General features: G+C 47.6%; 1 protein-coding gene across 5 annotated transcripts in view; it reads right to left on the bottom strand.

Annotated features, from left to right (window-relative positions):
* The window catches only part of PEBP4 (phosphatidylethanolamine binding protein 4), a 210,658-nt gene that overhangs the window by 186,887 nt on the left and 7,095 nt on the right, over positions 1 to 16,676 (bottom strand). For 2 of the 5 annotated variants that reach the window (XM_043536176.1, XM_043536175.1), the window contains exons 2-3: positions 5,667 to 5,812; positions 3,246 to 3,378 (exon numbers count right to left, since the gene is read on the bottom strand). In XM_043536176.1, coding sequence (XP_043392111.1) covers positions 3,246 to 3,378; positions 5,667 to 5,806 — 273 coding nt within the window. In that variant the 5' untranslated portion in view covers positions 5,807 to 5,812. Of the gene's footprint in view, positions 1 to 3,245; positions 3,379 to 5,666; positions 5,813 to 5,971; positions 5,995 to 8,459; positions 8,775 to 11,359; positions 11,496 to 16,676 lie in introns of those variants that run through there. The other 3 variants (XM_007068327.4, XM_037886438.2, XM_043536177.1) reach the window with 3 other exon arrangements.

Consider the following 16,676-nt stretch of genomic DNA (forward strand, 5'->3'; position numbering starts at 1 on the left):
TGAAGCAAAAGCTTGGCTTCTATCCATTGCCCAATAGGGGTCGCTACCATGCTACAAGTAGCTTATTCCCCAAGCAGGCTTGGTTAACCAGCTGGGTTACGAAACAGACAGGTGGGAAAGAACTAGAGGAGGAGAGGGAATTTACTGCTGGGTCATGTTTAGTTACTTGTTTCCCCTCTTTGTGGTGTCAAGAGCTGTCATGATGCACAACGCTGCTGACAACCACGATCTCTCACTGCCCAGTGCCCACCCACAGGGGCTTCCTGCTTCACACCCTCTAGCTTGCCAAGCATAGCAGCCAGCGAATCCCTTTCCTAGACAAGGGTCTCCATCCCAGGAACTCACAGTGGGGTGAATAGGTTTCCTCTCCATTCTCCCTTCCCCTGCCTATCCCATCCTGCCAGTGCCAGTGCCCGAGCCCAGAGGCATTCAGCATTTTTCCTGACAGCCAATGGCTCTCCTCCCAGTGATCTTCCGTCAGACGGCGGTTTGGATGGATCTCACTCCGGACACCATCAGTGCCACTCCAAGCATCCATGACCACACCAGGTGCTCCCTCACCGAGTTCCAAAGCATTCCCAGTCCTGGAGCGATGGACTGAGCATGGACCCCAAGCTGCGATGCCCCTGCAAGGTAGTAGGATGTGCTGTCGCTCGACACCCAGGCTGGTTCATGATTGCCATAGGGACTGAAGAGGAGGCTCTCAGGCAGATTGCTGCTGGCAGAGGGCCTCCGACAAGAGCCAGACATTGACTGGGTTAAAGGAGGTGTCGAGTAATTGATTCTAGAAATGGGTCTGAAGAACAAACCTCACCCCTAAACCTTCCTCCCTCCTGTTCCCTTTCAGATACCACCAGCACCTCTCCCCCTTGTCTGGAGCCAGCCTGAGCCAAGACACACCTGTATGCTTCCAGCAGGGGCTGCTCTTGGTACGGGACAACTACTCCCTTCCATCTCTCCCTGAAAACTGGCTTACGCTCTGTGTGGAGCATTCACCTAGGCCTAGGTGGTTTGGGGACTGGGTCAACTTCAGCTCAGAGTCACTTCTTCCAAAGCCCTTGCTACTGCAGTACAGCCACTCCAAGTGCCCCTTGACAGGACACAGGAGCCTGGGGAAAGATCCCGGGGCAGCTACACCACGCTGTGTCCTTTAGAAATAAGAGCTAGTCTTTGAATCTGATCGACACCTCCTACCGCCTGACCAATGCGGTGCAGAGATGGGCAGGAGAGGTCATTCGCTAATGCACATACAGATGCATCCGATGAAGTGAGCTGTAACTCACGAAAGCTTATGCTCAAATAAATTGGTTAGTCTCTAAGGTGCCACAAGTCCTCCTTTTCTTTATACAAATGCTTGGAGGCGCAATTGTTACATGGCGCCCCCATAGCTAATAAAGCTACAAGACTGTGTGACGGTCCGGTTTGCACAAGTTACAAAAAATCCGCAGCTACGCACTGCTACAACACCCCACCCGCTGCCATATTACACAGTTCCCTCCGGCTGTTCAGCCTGTGGGGTCATCAGACCAAACGCTGCCTTTACAAGACAGTGGCGCACGAACAGTGTCAGGGACACGGTCCAGGAATATAGCTCCCAAACTACGGTTTTGGGGAAAAAGAAAGTTTTGCCAAACCAAACCAAAGACAGTTATTTGCAAGTTCATTTCTACTTTAATCCAAACAGAGAACTTTAAAAATCTGCCAGATAATTGGTTTGCAACCAAAATCTTGCAGCTTTGAACTAGTTCAGGAGAGAGAGTCAGGAAGGGACACCGACTAGATTCCAAAGTGGAACTGACCAGCCCAAGGGGGGTTTTGTTTCCTTGTTTTTTCAGAAGCGCTATGTGTAAGCTTGTCTCTTTTGGTTAACAGAAGTTGGCCCAGTAAAAGATATTACCTCACCCTGCTTATCAGTCTAGTTTAGTTATCCATCAGCAGTGGAATACAAGTAGTGAGCAGCTCCAGAAATAAAAAGAAAATTGTTTAAGGGGTCAGATTTAATAATCCAAGAGGACACTAGTAACACAGGCAAGAAAATTTCATTTAAAATCATGTTTGTAAAACAAAAACAAAAAGAAACAGACCTGAGCTCTTATGAGAACTCACATGGTTGAAGTGCAGACAGACAGTGAGGTTTTTCGCAAGCACTCCCCGTTATATTTCCACAACAACCAGAAAGTCCGACATTGAATTGCTTCAGCCATCCACGAAATAACTGGGCAGAAAAGCCAGCTGAGCAGTTATCTTCAAAAATCAATACAAGTGAAATCTGACCCGAAGAGCTTGGGAATTTGGAAACCAAGCAGCAGCAAGCTGAGCTGCAGTCCGTGATTAGTGTCCGTGAATTAAAAAAGTTACAGAAAAGCAGCTCTGGTTACATTTGATCTGACGTTTATGTCCAACAGCCCTGGAATTGCACTTTTATGAAGATGCCAGGGCCAAGTCCACTGGGTATATGTTCAGCTGTTGGTCCACCTCTGCTCCCAATGCGCCCAGTGGAGGCTTTTTCCACTGAAGACAATAGACGCAGACAGAGACCAACGAGGAATTTTTTTTTTTGAAAGTCCCACCCAGAATCTGAATCTCCTGTTTCACCCAATGCATCTCAGCTGCACTTTGATGCTTGGCTGAAGCAAGAGCTGGTTTTCTTCCACAACACAAGCAGCACCCGCAGAGCGCCCAAGTTTAACGCTCTGTCTGGGCTCAACACCAACCACTTAGCTCCCTCCCTGGGAGCATGTTTTATGCAGAGCACAAATTACTAGCTACAATCCCATCTGCTGAGGGGGGTCAGTGAAAACCGTCAGGTTCTAGAGGTATGTGGTTGAGTATTTCACAACGAAATTAGGCTCCCCAGTGTAAATACAGCTCTTGTCCTTTAAGAAAACAGGACGATTGAATTCCTGTTCCCTGATTCCCAGAGGACATGGTCTCCTAACTATGCGCCTTCCTTGCAGTGTATTATTCAGACACTACAGTCTGTGGACAGTGTGGAGTTCCAGGCAGGGGTATGGTCCTTGGGAAACAAGGCCGGAGCCTGAGCTGTGTGGAAGCCTGTCGGTGCCTATCTATAAGTGGTAGCTATTTTCTCTAATAAATGCCTCCCATTTAAGGCAAACTGATTCAAGATCACGTGAGAGATTTGTCCACATTTAATCCACAATCCAAATACCTAGACAAAAGCCTACAGATTGTTCGATATGGCCCAGTTCAACTACACAGAAGGGATTTGATTGAGGCTTTACCTTGTCAGCCTGTGGATACACAATCGTTGGGCTGCGCCATTCCTTGCTGATCCGTTTCCGGTACTGATTGCACTTGGGGATGTACGTGCAGCCAACATCTCCCAGCTCTGGGCAGAAAACCTCCAAGTCCCCTCTGGAAAGGAATAAGGGGCAGGAGGAGAGAAACACTTGGTGAGACTGTAGTGTGTAGGGCTGCTTTTGTGGGGAAGTGAATCAGCTCTTATTTTCTGAGGTCCTTAAACCGGGGCCATGATGCTGAAAGGAAAGTGAACTCTCAGCCCCCTTGAGCCTTCCCTTAGTGGTTCATCTCTCAGAGCACAATGGAAGTGCTTTACTGAGCTGGGATCTGAGATGTAAAACCCAGCACTTGGCCATTTGTGATCTTCAGAGACCTTTTGGCACATCGTTAGCACCTATTGTACCTGCCCACCCTAACTGGGAAATTCCAGCCCACCTGTCGTTAGAAGCAGATCATTGAAGTGTCATAACATTGTGCTAGATTCCATTGTGGTTTATTTCCCAAAGGTGCACAAAAGCAAGAGATGCGATCGGAGTCCCCCTGGCTGGAACATGCTTCCCTTCTCCTTTGCCCAGCGATTAAGGTTTTAGCCTGGGACTTGGGAGTCCCCAATTCAATTCACTGCTCTGCCACAAGCCTCCTGAGTGACCTTGGGCAAGTCACTTCATCTCTCCGTGCCCCAGTTCTTTTCCCCATCTGTAAAATGGTGCTAAAAATGCTACGGTTCCAAGGGCCACATAAATACCCAAGGCAGACTTCTGAATCATTTTTCCTTATCACGTCATGAAACACTACAGAGGAACTGCCCATTGTCATGGGCCTACAACAAACTGCACTATAATCAGAACTACAGGTCATGCCTTTATGCAGGCTGCAGATCAACAGAAAGGAGATGGCATGGCTTAGGGCTGCTCTAAAGATTAGCTGGAGCTGACATGAACCTTGTTAGAGGAGCGGTTAAATCCTCCAGCCAAGGGGGAAGCTGAGTGAATCCACAATATATGCACGAGACAGGAACGATTGTGCACATAGGGCAGGAGAGGTGGAGAGTTCAAAGCAAGATGTTCTTGTTTGTGACATGTGGGAGGAAATCAGAGATGGGATAAAATACACTAATAAGTAGCAAGTTTAAGTCTACACTGACTTTAATAATTTGGGAGCTCGGTTTAAGTTCATTTTAAAAAGAGCATTTCAGTTCACCATGGAAAAATGGAAATGCTATTTTTTATGCAAAAGTCCTTAGTAATACCGTTAAAAATAAAAAGGAAAGACATATGCACTATCCCTTCTTGTCTACTACCAGCCTCCTAGCTGGGCTTCTGTGTCCAACACCCCACACAAATCCTCAACAGAGTTTGAGCCACAGCCCTTCAGCACCAAAACCACAGATCTCCTACAACCTGAGCGAAGGGGCACCATTGTTAGCTGGTAACATTAGTGGCCTGTTATTCTCCAGTGGAGCAGCTGTTAGAAGGAGGCATAAGGTGGGTTACTTCCCCACAACCTTGATGCCTTCTTTTTTGCTCCCAAGGCCCGTAAAAGTAGCTTTCCTCAATTCTCCCCCTTTCAAAGCTCAGCTCAAGTCATCTCTTGGTATGCTCACTTTTGAACTTTCAAGGTCTCTCCCCTATCCTCAAAACAAAAGTCTCTGCAAAAAAGCTCTTTAGAAAACAATGTGAAAAACCCCACAAGAAAAACATGTTGGGGGGGGGGTGTTTAAGCCTGCTCTAGCTATTATTTATCTTCATCTTTGAGACAGTGAAGCGTTTTGCAGGACAGGCTATACAAAATAAAGTTACAATTGACTGTATCGTACAGGTCAAGGAATGACTCAAACGCGACCAGGTGAGGATGCAAGGACTAACTTGCATAAAATAACGCAAAGATTAGAAGTCCCAGTGGCCTGTGCTTTATCTTGGTCAGAACTTAAGGTCAATATCAGAGCAGACAGACAAGGGATTTAGCTTTGCCCCGCCATGCAGTGAAGGCTCGAATTCACTACACTAGGAGGCTACAAACCAGATTTACGAAGGACCTGGATAACATTACGACCAATAGCATTTGTAGCTGCAGACCGAAAGAGAAGGGAAATCAGATTTCATGCTTCAGGGCATCATTAGTTTACCACAAGGGTCAGGAAGGGTCACTGTCCTTTCCCTTCCTTTGCGTGCAGGATTACACATGGAGACCCACTGCATGGGGAACTACCTTCTTTGACATATGAGCTTAGCCTACAGCTGGCCGCCAGAGGATACCTGGCTTATCAGGTCAATCTGGAATGGCAAGTCCTACATTCCTGAGCATGTTGGGACCTGCAGGCTGCTTCTCCACAGGCCCCCCAGATACATGGTGTTTCAGGGCACTGGCAAGTCCGAGCAGAGCAACAAGTGGAAGCTGCTCACCTGCAGAACTTGTAGTCCTGTCCAGTCAGCTTCTCAAAGACACAGGTGCCCATCTGTTCATCCCCTGCGAAGGCCTCATTTCCCCAGGCAGCGATGCCAACCAAGCCTGCAACCAGCACCACAGCGGCCAGCAGCTTCATCCTGACCTGTCAGGGACCAAGGGACATCAGGTTAGAGCTTCCCACTGGCAAAGCGGCACCCCAGACCTTCTCAGCAAGGCCTCTCCTCCCACACGCAGGCTCCCTTTGGCACCGAGCGCAGTACAGTGGCTTCCTGAAGAGCTAGCCCTCCACCAGAGCACGCACCTCATCTCCCTTTCAGCAAGGCTGTTTGCAGCTGCCTTGCTATTTCACTGGCAGCGTGAGCGTTTCCACTGCATCTCTTAGCCCTGCTCGTTATCTAGTCCTGGAGATAAGCTGCAGACAAAGTAAAGCCATTCTTACAAATCACTTTTGCCTCTGCCAATTCCACATCATTTAAATCTCCCTTATGTCAGAGGGTAATTGCATTTACTAATGACAGACAGCATCAGGGAAGGCAGGACTCCTGCCAGGCTATTTGCTGCTCGCCCTTAGGAAGGCCTTGCTCCTCGGAGGGCCCCATTGCTACCTTGTAGAACAGGCAACTGAGCAGACCTCAGGAAAAAAAATTAAATCAGCTGCACTTCCGCGGTTGGCTTTGGGTACTGAGGAGGGAGAGGACGGCGAGTGGCTTTCCCTTGCTGTACCTGATGCAAACTCAATTCAAGTGTACCCACTACTCCGCCATGCCCCCCAGGCCATGCTCCCTCTCTCTTCCCCCAGGTCTTGTTGTCCTTTCTTCCAGCATCACGCAGCTATAGCAATGGATCTACCAACATTTTCCTGAACACATTCATGGACGCAGCCTGCTACGCTGCCCTGAAGCTCTTGTACTGGCCTCTGCCGGTACAGGATCCTGGGCTAGATGGACCATTGGTCTGACCTAGCACGGCAGTTCTTGCATTTTGAATTCCATATTTGAATAAATACTGCAGCTCCAACCCACATGCAGCTGGAGCAGATGGGGTTTTGGGCTGAACCCAGAAAACCCCAGAAAGAGGAGACATAGTGTTCTGGTCTCCCTTCTGATCCACCATCCCATCTACTGGCCCATATTGTACTGGGAGTCAGGAGACCTGGATTTGATTCCCCGAAATACAAGCCTGGCTCTGTTTCTGCCTCCCCTGCACCCCTCCTTTGTTTTATCCTTTTAGACTGTAAGCTCTTGAGGGCAGGAATTCTCTCACTATGCGCATACAGTGCCTAGCACACCCAGGCCTCCAGAGTATTGTTTGTATTACAGTAGTGCCTAGTCCCCATCCATATGTACCGCGTCTTAGAGTTGACTGCTCAGAGAGTGCACGTCCCGATGGACAATACCCTGTTGGCTAGTCAGTGATCAAAGCAGACATCCTTACTCTGTGGTACTAGCCAGGGTTAAACCAAGGTTTCTCTCTTTGAGTAGTGATGCGAGTTCCCTGCTGCTTTTTGTAACACACTGAAGCACAGCTTCGCAGTGTGGGGGAAGAGGAGGGAGGTTTGCATGAAACACGGCCTCATTTCACCCAAGAAGTTCAAATGAGTGCACTTAACTACAGAGAACAATTTCCATGGACAACACAGCTAGCCAGTTCCTACCGCCCAGAGCTCATCACTGAGTGAGAAGGGGCTTTGGAGCCTCAGCCAGGAGCACAGTATAGAGACCTAGGAAACGGGAATTCATTCTGCATATTTTTAAATCAAGGTTGGAGGTTCCCCCCCACACACACTAAGATCTCTGCTCTAGTTCAAACAAGAATTAGTTCAAGGAAGTCCTCTGACTTGTGCTAGGCAAGTCAGATTAGATGACCACACGCTGCCTTTCTGGCTTTATAAGCTATGAAGCCAGGAAGATGTTACAGCTGGGGCTCCCATTCTAGACAATCACACACTAATTCACTTCAAGCCGTTCCACCATAGCCTCTTGAAGTGGATTCCCTCCAGTTACTAGGCAGAGCCTATCCCCCACCAGAGGGGTTGTGACACCTTTAAGCCTTCAGTGGAGCCGTATCATTATTCAAAATTTGTAAATCAAGAAGTGGTCAGAGTGCTTATTCCAGGAGAACTATGGATTTGTATGTGTTAGGACGCTTTGGGTATATTTACGCTGCCATAAAAAAACCCACAGCGATAAAAAAACCGCACTGGTCTCAGAGCTAGGGCCAGCCGACTTGGGCTGGGGCTATAAAACGGTAGTGTAAATGTTTGGGCTTGGGCTGGAGCCTGGGGGGGAAGGTCTCAAAGCCCGGGCTCAGGCTTGAGCATCTATGCTGCAAATGTATAGCCCCCCCGATCCCAAGTCAGCCGACCCAGGCCAGTCTGGGTCTTCTTTTGCAACGTAGATGCACCCGTACAGGCCCCACCAGAGAACAGGGCCCCATTGAGCTAGGTGTCATACATACAGGCAGTAAGAGACTGTCCCCGCCCAAGAGCCTGCAATGGATACAACAGCCAAGCAGATGACTGGCAACTGAGGACTAGGATTAAGTGACTTGCCCAAGGCCAAGCAGGAGTTGGATACAAGTCCCACTTAAGCGCGTGAAGCATGAGTCTATCTTTCCTGTTGGCCTTCCTTACACGTGTCTTTCCCCTTCTCTGGAGCACCTAACTGGGTTTCTGCCTCTCTTGGTTACTCCTGAAGAATTAGGGAGCAAACAGGGAGAGGAGATTGCCCTTCCAAAGCCCCCTCTCCCGAAGCAGGTCATAGCCCGCCCCCCACATCTCTGCAGTTTACCTGGAGCAGAAGAATCAGGCCAGGCTGGAGCAGGGAACGGATCTGCCTCAAGCAGGCGGATAAACACTGCAGTGGGCTGGACTTTGTAACCCTCAGTCATTCCTCGTGCCCGGCCAGAGTGACAGTTAGCAGGTGCCAGGGAGGGAAAACGAGAGGAGCAGGGAAGCAGGAGCTGAAGCCGAATGGGTTTTGCAACGGTCAGTCATCTCAGACTTGACAGTTAGAGGCAGGTTCCGATTCCGGCTCCCTGTTCTCTTGTGTGTGGGGTAAGGGGAGGGCACGGAGTATTCAGTGAGGGTTAGTGGATATGCTTCTTTCTGGGAAGATCTTGACATTAGAGGGAGTTGTCCTCTATCTCCAGCTGAGGAAGCAGGGAGGGTACATTTTAGGTTGCTATGGAGATGGTTTCTTCAGTAGGAGAGCAGAGGGCGAGACTGGAAGCCGGGGATGGGAGAGAGAGAATATATGCAAGGAGAGGCAAATAGCCAAGAGGAAAAGGGCAGCTGCTAACTCCTAGAGTGAGAGACCAATCTGGGGTAACCAGTCATTTTGTAGGTGGTGTCCCCCAGTTCAATATGCACCTCGTATTTTACATGCTACCCCTTCTATAGGGCTTTTCATGAGAGGATCCAATAGTGCTTTACAAAACACTTACCTACCTCCTGGGTGGGAGCATGGAGAAAGGGGTTATGTTCCAAGAAACAGAAACATGGAGAGGTTAAGATACTGATCCAAGGCAGTGTAACAAGTGAGAGAGCAGGAATAGAACCCAGAAATCTCAATGCCCTGTCCCACAGCTCTGAGAGACCCCACTCTCGGCAAATCCTGGATTGCAGTTCCTTTGTTCTAGTCGCTAGACCAGCGGTTCTCAAACTTTTGTACTGGTGACCCCTTTCACATAGCAAGCTTCTGAGTATCACACCCCCTTATAAATAAATTTAAAGACACATTTTTAAATAACACCATTATAAATGCTGAAGGCAAAGCAGGGTTTGAGGTGGAGGCTGACCGCTCATGATCCCTCATGTAATAACCTCCTGACCACCTGAGGGGTCCCAACCCCCAGTTTGAGAACCCCTGTTCTAGACAATCCCAGATCCCCATTTATATAAATCCCAAACTCGCCCAGGTTTGAGCAAACCCTATTCCCATCTCAGTAGGTTGTGAGAAGGCTTTCGGCATACGTTCTAAGACTGGCAAACTCTGGGGCCCCCACCTTAATTTCAGAGGGTGCATGTCTAGAAAGAACCAGAAGAGTGAATCTCTGCATTACTACATCCCCTAGCGACTGCCTCCAAGTTAAGTGGGAAGGATCCAGTCTTGAGATATTTATTTGTAGGGTGCACCACGCAATAAAGACGGCTGGCTAATAGATTCTGGCGGTGTCAATCCCAGCTGACAGTGTTTTTGCTTATATGTATTACAACACATGAGCCATCATAACATAATAGTTACAGGCATGCAGAGAGAGCACGGGCAAGCGAGAATGTCATGTTCACCAACAGAAGAGGAACCAGGAATGTAATGGGAGCCATCCAAATAATCGCACAGCGTTCCCACGTTCAGGGATGGGCAAGCCCTATAATTAGAGCCCTGATCCTGCAAACACCAGTTCAGGTGAGTAATTATTTTCCCACAGAAGTCAAGGTGCCTGCTTGCATGACCAACACTGCACAGCCAGGCTTTACATTCTCATCCTCTACTGTAATCCAGGAGTTAATCTCAAGAGCTCCTTGTTACCCAGTATAACTGGTGGAATGACTAATGAGGTCAGCGGGAGCTGCATGTGCTGATCAAGGGAAATTCTAGCCCCACAGCACGAAACGCATGACTTTGCGCTGTTTGCTACGTGGCTGTGAGCCATCAAATCTCTGTGTTACTTGAGGTGAGCAAGGTAGCTGGCAGTGTACATTTCACCTTTCCCACTGTGGAGAGAAATTCCCCGTTTTGACAGGTCTCTCCCTTTGAGAGATGGAGAAACCTAATCAAGGCAACCCACAATGCTGCCAATACCCACTTGAGATATGTCCGGGGGACACTCGCGTGGCCTTGAGAACTTGGATTGTGCATGCTCTCGCAAGGAGCGCTTGAGTCATCCAGTTCCGTGCTCTGCCTTCTGCAGGCCCAGCCTCCCATCCCTCTTGCTGACATCTTCTCCAACTCATTTCAGAATGTCGGAAGTGGTGACACCTTGAGAACTTCCCTAATTTTGCCCCGCTTGCTCAATGGCTTAGAACCCGGTTCCTGGTAGATTCAGTCCCTTTATTGTAACTGGTCACGAAGGAGTTCTTAGCATCCTCCTGGGCATCCACTGTAACATTTACTGCAGTGTCTACTCACATTGGGATCCACCCCACAGCGCCCAGGCTGGGTCGGCCAGCACCAGGAGCTTGGACAGCGGCACTTGGTCTACACTGGGGGGTTTTGCACAGTGGTAACCCATAGCATAGACATGCTGTACCGGTGTAAAGAGGGGCTTGAATTGGGCAACTCCTGGGGTCAGTCACTTTTACACCACAGCAGTGCATCTACACTAGGATTTACACTGGTGCAGACACACATTCCACCCCCACCCCTCACTGCCATTGTGTCAAGGCTTACACAGTATGTATCCATACTTCCCATGCATGACAAGCAGTCACTGCACTCCTGGGGACGTTTTCAGTAAAGGACAGGGACATGAATTAAATCTCAGATCCCCTTTAAGAAAGGCATCATCCCTTCACAGATGAGGAACCCCAAGGTTACACACACTCCAATCAAAAGCAGAATCCAGGAGTCCTCAAGTCCTAATCTCCCCTGCTCTCACCACTAGACATGACTGCCTCACGTCCTTTCTGATAGCTAATCCACTCGCTGCTTTTCACCCCCAAAGATACCCCCTGCATCACAATAAATACCTGTTGGTGCTGCTCACATGGGGCCCTTCGCTCGCTTTTGATACAGTGACGTGGCATCTGTTGGGCTCCCGCCTCCCCATGTGGCCTACTATTTACTATATCAAGTGCATTCGCCGGGCGTGGCTTTGAGCTGGAGCAAGGCTCTGGGCACCATTCTGCAGCAAGACAAGACAGGCTTGCAAAGAGGCACGCTCAGGGGAGGTGCTTACCAGAGAGGAAGAGAGCAGGACACACACACAGTCAACCACTTCCATCACGGATAGTTATGAAACATAACATGAGCAAAGGGATAGGAGGAGGGGCAAGGGGCAAACAGAGCTCCCTTAGCAACTGTGTAGGCAGACTGAGCAGTTGGGAACAAGCCTTTTTGCTGTATCGTGTGTAAGATGAACCTGGGTGTTATCCCTAAAAATCTATTTGCAGAGTACTTCTAATGATCTTAGGACTCTCGCAGAGGGCAGAGCTGTATTGACAGCAAGAACGCCATGCCCACCACTGCTGACTGGAGCCTGCTACAGGGATCAAGTCACATTGCGAAGCTCAGTACAGTGGCTTCTATGTTAATTTGCAAAGTCAAATGACCATCAGCCAGCACATCCCACCTCCCTGGAGGCTTCAAGCCAATAGACAGTTTGTTTTCCACATACATGCCTGGTAAAGGGAGACTCAGAACGCACAGACAATATTGGCTGCCAATAAAGCAAACAGTACTTCGGCCTGTCTACGGCATCTTTCTTTACAGGTGCTTTAGGCCTCTGAGCCAGTGAGGAAATAACGTAAGAACTGTGAAAACAGTTGATTTTTGGTTCACTGGCCAAACAAACCCAAAGTCACCCAAAAGACAACAATCCAATCTGAAACAAAAACCACACAAAAATCAGTTCTCAGCAAAGTACAGCCAACTGAAATATTTTGAACTAGGATTTTTCCCCTCATTGAAAAACAAAAACACCAGTTGTTCAGAAACCTGGAAGTTACGTGGCAAACTGATGGTTCATTTGTGCCATTAGCAAAACGATCAACCATTTTTGTTTACTGAAACCCCAGTTTCTCAGTAAGTGGGGGGGGGGGGGGGGGGAAATGCCAGAACTGCTCAGAGAGCGTTTTCAGTAATCTTCCTGGTGAGGCTTCTCCCCCCACCCCCGCCCAAAGTAAAAATGTTGAAGCCGTATGTCACTTAGGCAAAAATGTTCCAATGAAGCAGCGTAACACTTGCACCAGGAAGGCTTGGGTTTTGTTGTGAGGGGTTTAGGGGGGGACCTGTGGGGCGGGAGGGCGGCGGCGAAGAGAACGAACGAACATGAACACACGCTAACTGGGTGGCAAGTGCACTAGCCTGTGATGTGGCAAACCCAGATTCAAGTCTCCGATTTGGAGTGATCCGAGATGGCGGGGGAAGCCATTCTCTGCTCTAAATCAGGCACAGTGGGGATTCGCCCAGCTGTAGAGTGACACACCAGTTTTGATCCCAGCAAACAACTTTATTAAACATTTTGACTGGCTGCAGTAGACAGCCACCAACTTTTTGGAGAAGGCAAGTTTTTTTCCCTCTTTCTCAAAAGCACTGTGCAGATCATGGATACTACATAAATAATAGACCCATTTTACAGATGCATAAAGAAGCAGTGCAGAATGATTAAGAGATCTGTTCAGCGTCACTCAGCAAGACGGGAATAGGTCTGAGGGCAGGATGCAGCACTATGCTTTAATCCAGTGATGTGCTGGAGGAGACTCTTGTTTAGTTTGATGCTAGACTCTTGAGGGAAGCTTGAATAGTTCACATGCTTTCAGCCACCCCTTTCTGGAGAGTGTCAAATCAATCACCTCCACCTGTTAGGATGTATCCATTTACTTCTGAAGAGTACATATTTTGCCTTTTAGATGTACCAAGTGTCAGACCTCTTCCACTCCACCTGATCCTCCACCCACTCACACTGGATTGAGTAAGTAGGAATCATGCCAAGAGAGTTACCTTGGTGCAACAAGAGAGGAGTTGAAAAGTAAGGCTCCTTTCCGCTCCTCCCATCAGATCACAAAAAGAGTTCGCTGATTGTGACACTCCGTATGCTTCCCAAGAACAAAAGCAAACATTCCATCCAGTGGCACTTCCTGGTGGTTTGTTTGCTTGGAAGACACGTCAGGACGACTGAGATCTCTCGCCAATGAGTCAGGAACCCAGTGCATTGGCTAGTGCTTTTCCTTTTGGTTTTCTTGGTGCTTCAGTAAATAAGAGAAGATACATATCTTCCCATAAGGCTTTGAAGGCACAATTAAAGTAGTGTCAGGTCCTATGCCAGCTCCTCCTGACGCCCCTCTGCCAGTTTTTGTTCTCCAAAGGTCCTTGCACACAAAAGAAGGGTAAATTGACTAATCCTACAGAGTAAAGAGTGAAACTAACTATACGGTCACCTACAAAAGTACACAGACAACAAGAAAAATATTTTCTCTTACTTGTAACTGGCAGAGATTCCAAGCAACACTCAGGGGGACTAACACATGGTAAGACATTTTGATACAGTAGTCCAATTTTCAGTGGATTGTGAGCCTGCAATTTGAATTCAAAGAATCCAGAACAGGTGCTGCAGCAGCCAAACATCAGGTCATGGGCCTATCCAGTCCAGTAATCGATTTCCATGGTGCCTGATGCTTTAGAAAGAACCCCCACAGAACACACAAGACCAGTTGTGCACTAGAGGAAAAGGAGAGTCCATCCATGCCAGCTTACATCCTGGATGGCACAGTGGCTAGGGTGCTAGCTGGGGACTTTGGGGGCAAATGGGCTCAATTCCACTGCAGAAAAATGCAGTCTTGCCAAAAATCAAAATATTTCACAGGAACATGTCATTTTTGCTAAGGATCAAAACAAATCACTGATTCCTGTTCTGATCCTGTTGAAACATTTGACTCTACTTGATGTTGACTTCAGTATTACTAGTTTTAATGGGTCAATATAAAATAGAATATTGATTTTTACCATTAAACATTTCTTTCCAAATCAAAATTTTTCAGAACTTCTATTCGTGAAGATTTGACTTTTCATTCTAATTCAGAACAAAAGCAAGATTCAACATATTGGATCTCCCCAGGGGACAGAGATTTTGTTTTCCAATCAGCTCTAGTTTAAGATTAATTTCCAATCAGCACGATTTAAAATCCAGACACAACATTTGCCTCCCTGACCTCCCCAGGCAGTGATTTTCCATGCCGTGTGAAGTTATTTCATGGAGTCTAAATTTACCTGCAGTAAATTTTACGCAGTGACCTCTATTCTCATAAGATGCAAGATGTTAATTGCCTGCAGAGAGAAAGGATGTCAGAGCAACTAAACATCTCTGGCTTCAAGACACAGGAGCCCAGAACATTTTCTGCTTTTCTTTTCAGTTTATTTGGTCATTCAATCAATATAAATAATTTATCTCCCCATAAAACTTTTGGGGGGATTTGTGTTCCTTTACCGATGCAGAGCAAAGAAAGGTGTCCAGTTTCTTATGCCATCATTTAAAAACCTCTCCTACATGGCAAATATTTAATTAAAAAAGAAAGTTGGCAGTGAGACATACAACCAGGGACGGATTTAGGGGCAGGCGACTACCTGGGGTGCCAGGCTTGGGGGGTACTGGACTTGGGGAGGAGAAGGTGTTTTGGTTGTTAGCGACAAAAGGGAAGATGGAACGTTTGAAGTAACATGTTTCAGGTATTCTGTACGTGGATTCATTTTTCACTAACCTCCTAGAATATTCTAGACCTTAATAGAATCTCGTGGAATCTTCCAGACTTGGAGAACGACATTTTCCTCAAACCTCCTAGAATGTTATCTGCCATGCCCTCGCAGGTACGAGGGGCAGGGCTTCGCCAGTCAGTCTTATAGGACAGGGATAAATCATGAATGCAAACCGTGCACCCAAGTTGTGAAATGGGCTACAAATGCAATAAAAAATAAGGTATTCAAAGGTTTAACAAATGGAGGGGGGTGCCAAAGACACTCCTTGCCGGGGGTGCCATTTGCTCTTGGGCCGGCTCTGCACACCCTAACTGCAAAATTGCAACTAAACAGCATTGCTTCTTTTGATCCTTTAGTAAGGCTGTTTGGTCCAAACACAGCAGCAGGAGACCTGGGCGCTAACACCAGCTTGCTGTTTGATTTGGGAAACTGCAGTACAGAGCAGACATGCTGATAATTCCCCTCTCCTTCAGATGACTGACAATCGTCTTGATCTTTGCATGGAAGGAGAGATAGCAGTGCAGGTTCAGTAATAGAACATACCTAGTCCGAGATCAGAAGATCCAGTGAAGAACCTAAAGTTACAGGGAACTTTGCACAACAATAAAGCCTCAATCAATTCTGGAGGTACGGATACTCCCATGTTTGAGCAATGAAGGAAAGCAGCAGTTTCCTGGTCTTCCTGCAATTCTCAGCACAGCAAGGTTTGGATTTAGAGCATTGTTTTGCTTTTTAAAACAACCCAGTGCATCCATTATCAGCCTCTACTTCTGGCTGCTAGAACTGAACTTGCAAGGGCAGGGGCCTTGGCAAGGGAGTTTTCTATCTGCCCCAATCAGAGCCCAGGTCTTGCCATTTTTAGGTCATCTGCAAGAAGCAGTCCTCTGAGCTGGCTTGTCCATGGCAGCGGGTAGAGGCGTTGCTTGTCTATTCCCCTTGGAAATTTCTCTCCTGGTTAGCAAAGCCCTGGCAATAGGCTATTTGGGATAGCAGGGGTTGATCTCTTCACGTGGCGCTCAGGTACTAGAGTGTCATCGCTAACAAGTTTGAGCAATAGTGATCTCGGTCCAATAACAGACCACTTTGAACGTGTTGGGGGAACATCCAAATATTGTTATCCTCTCCTGTTTCCAGCAGATCACTAGCCGTGGAAGAGGCCAGAACATCTGATCCAACATCTTCTCTACCGGTTTCCTACCCTGCCGCATCGTACACTTTTGGCTCGCGTGCTGAATAGAGCTTTAAAGAACTATGGCCACGGTTTAAGGCAGAGTTCAACGGGTCTTACCAAAGGGAAGAATTTGCAGCACACAGGGTATGGGCACTGCTCCCATAAATAGAGAAGTTGGGAATTTTCAGACAAGATCTTTTTCCTTGGAAAATCCTTGAAATCAAAACTGCAGGAGTGGGTCAGTTCTGACAAAGCACCCGATTTTCGGAGTTTCAAAATTGTTGAAACATCCTACTTTGTCATTTTCGAAAACAAAGTTTTTGGTTCAAAATGACTTTCAAATTTTAGTGAATTTATGCTAAGAGAGGTAAATTAAGAGCTGAAACATCTTTGTGTTGAGTTCAACCTGACCTGCTCTGAATTTT

The sequence above is a fragment of the Chelonia mydas genome, chromosome 26, assembly GCF_015237465.2.
Source record: "Chelonia mydas isolate rCheMyd1 chromosome 26, rCheMyd1.pri.v2, whole genome shotgun sequence".
Classification (NCBI taxonomy): Eukaryota; Metazoa; Chordata; order Testudines; family Cheloniidae; genus Chelonia; species Chelonia mydas.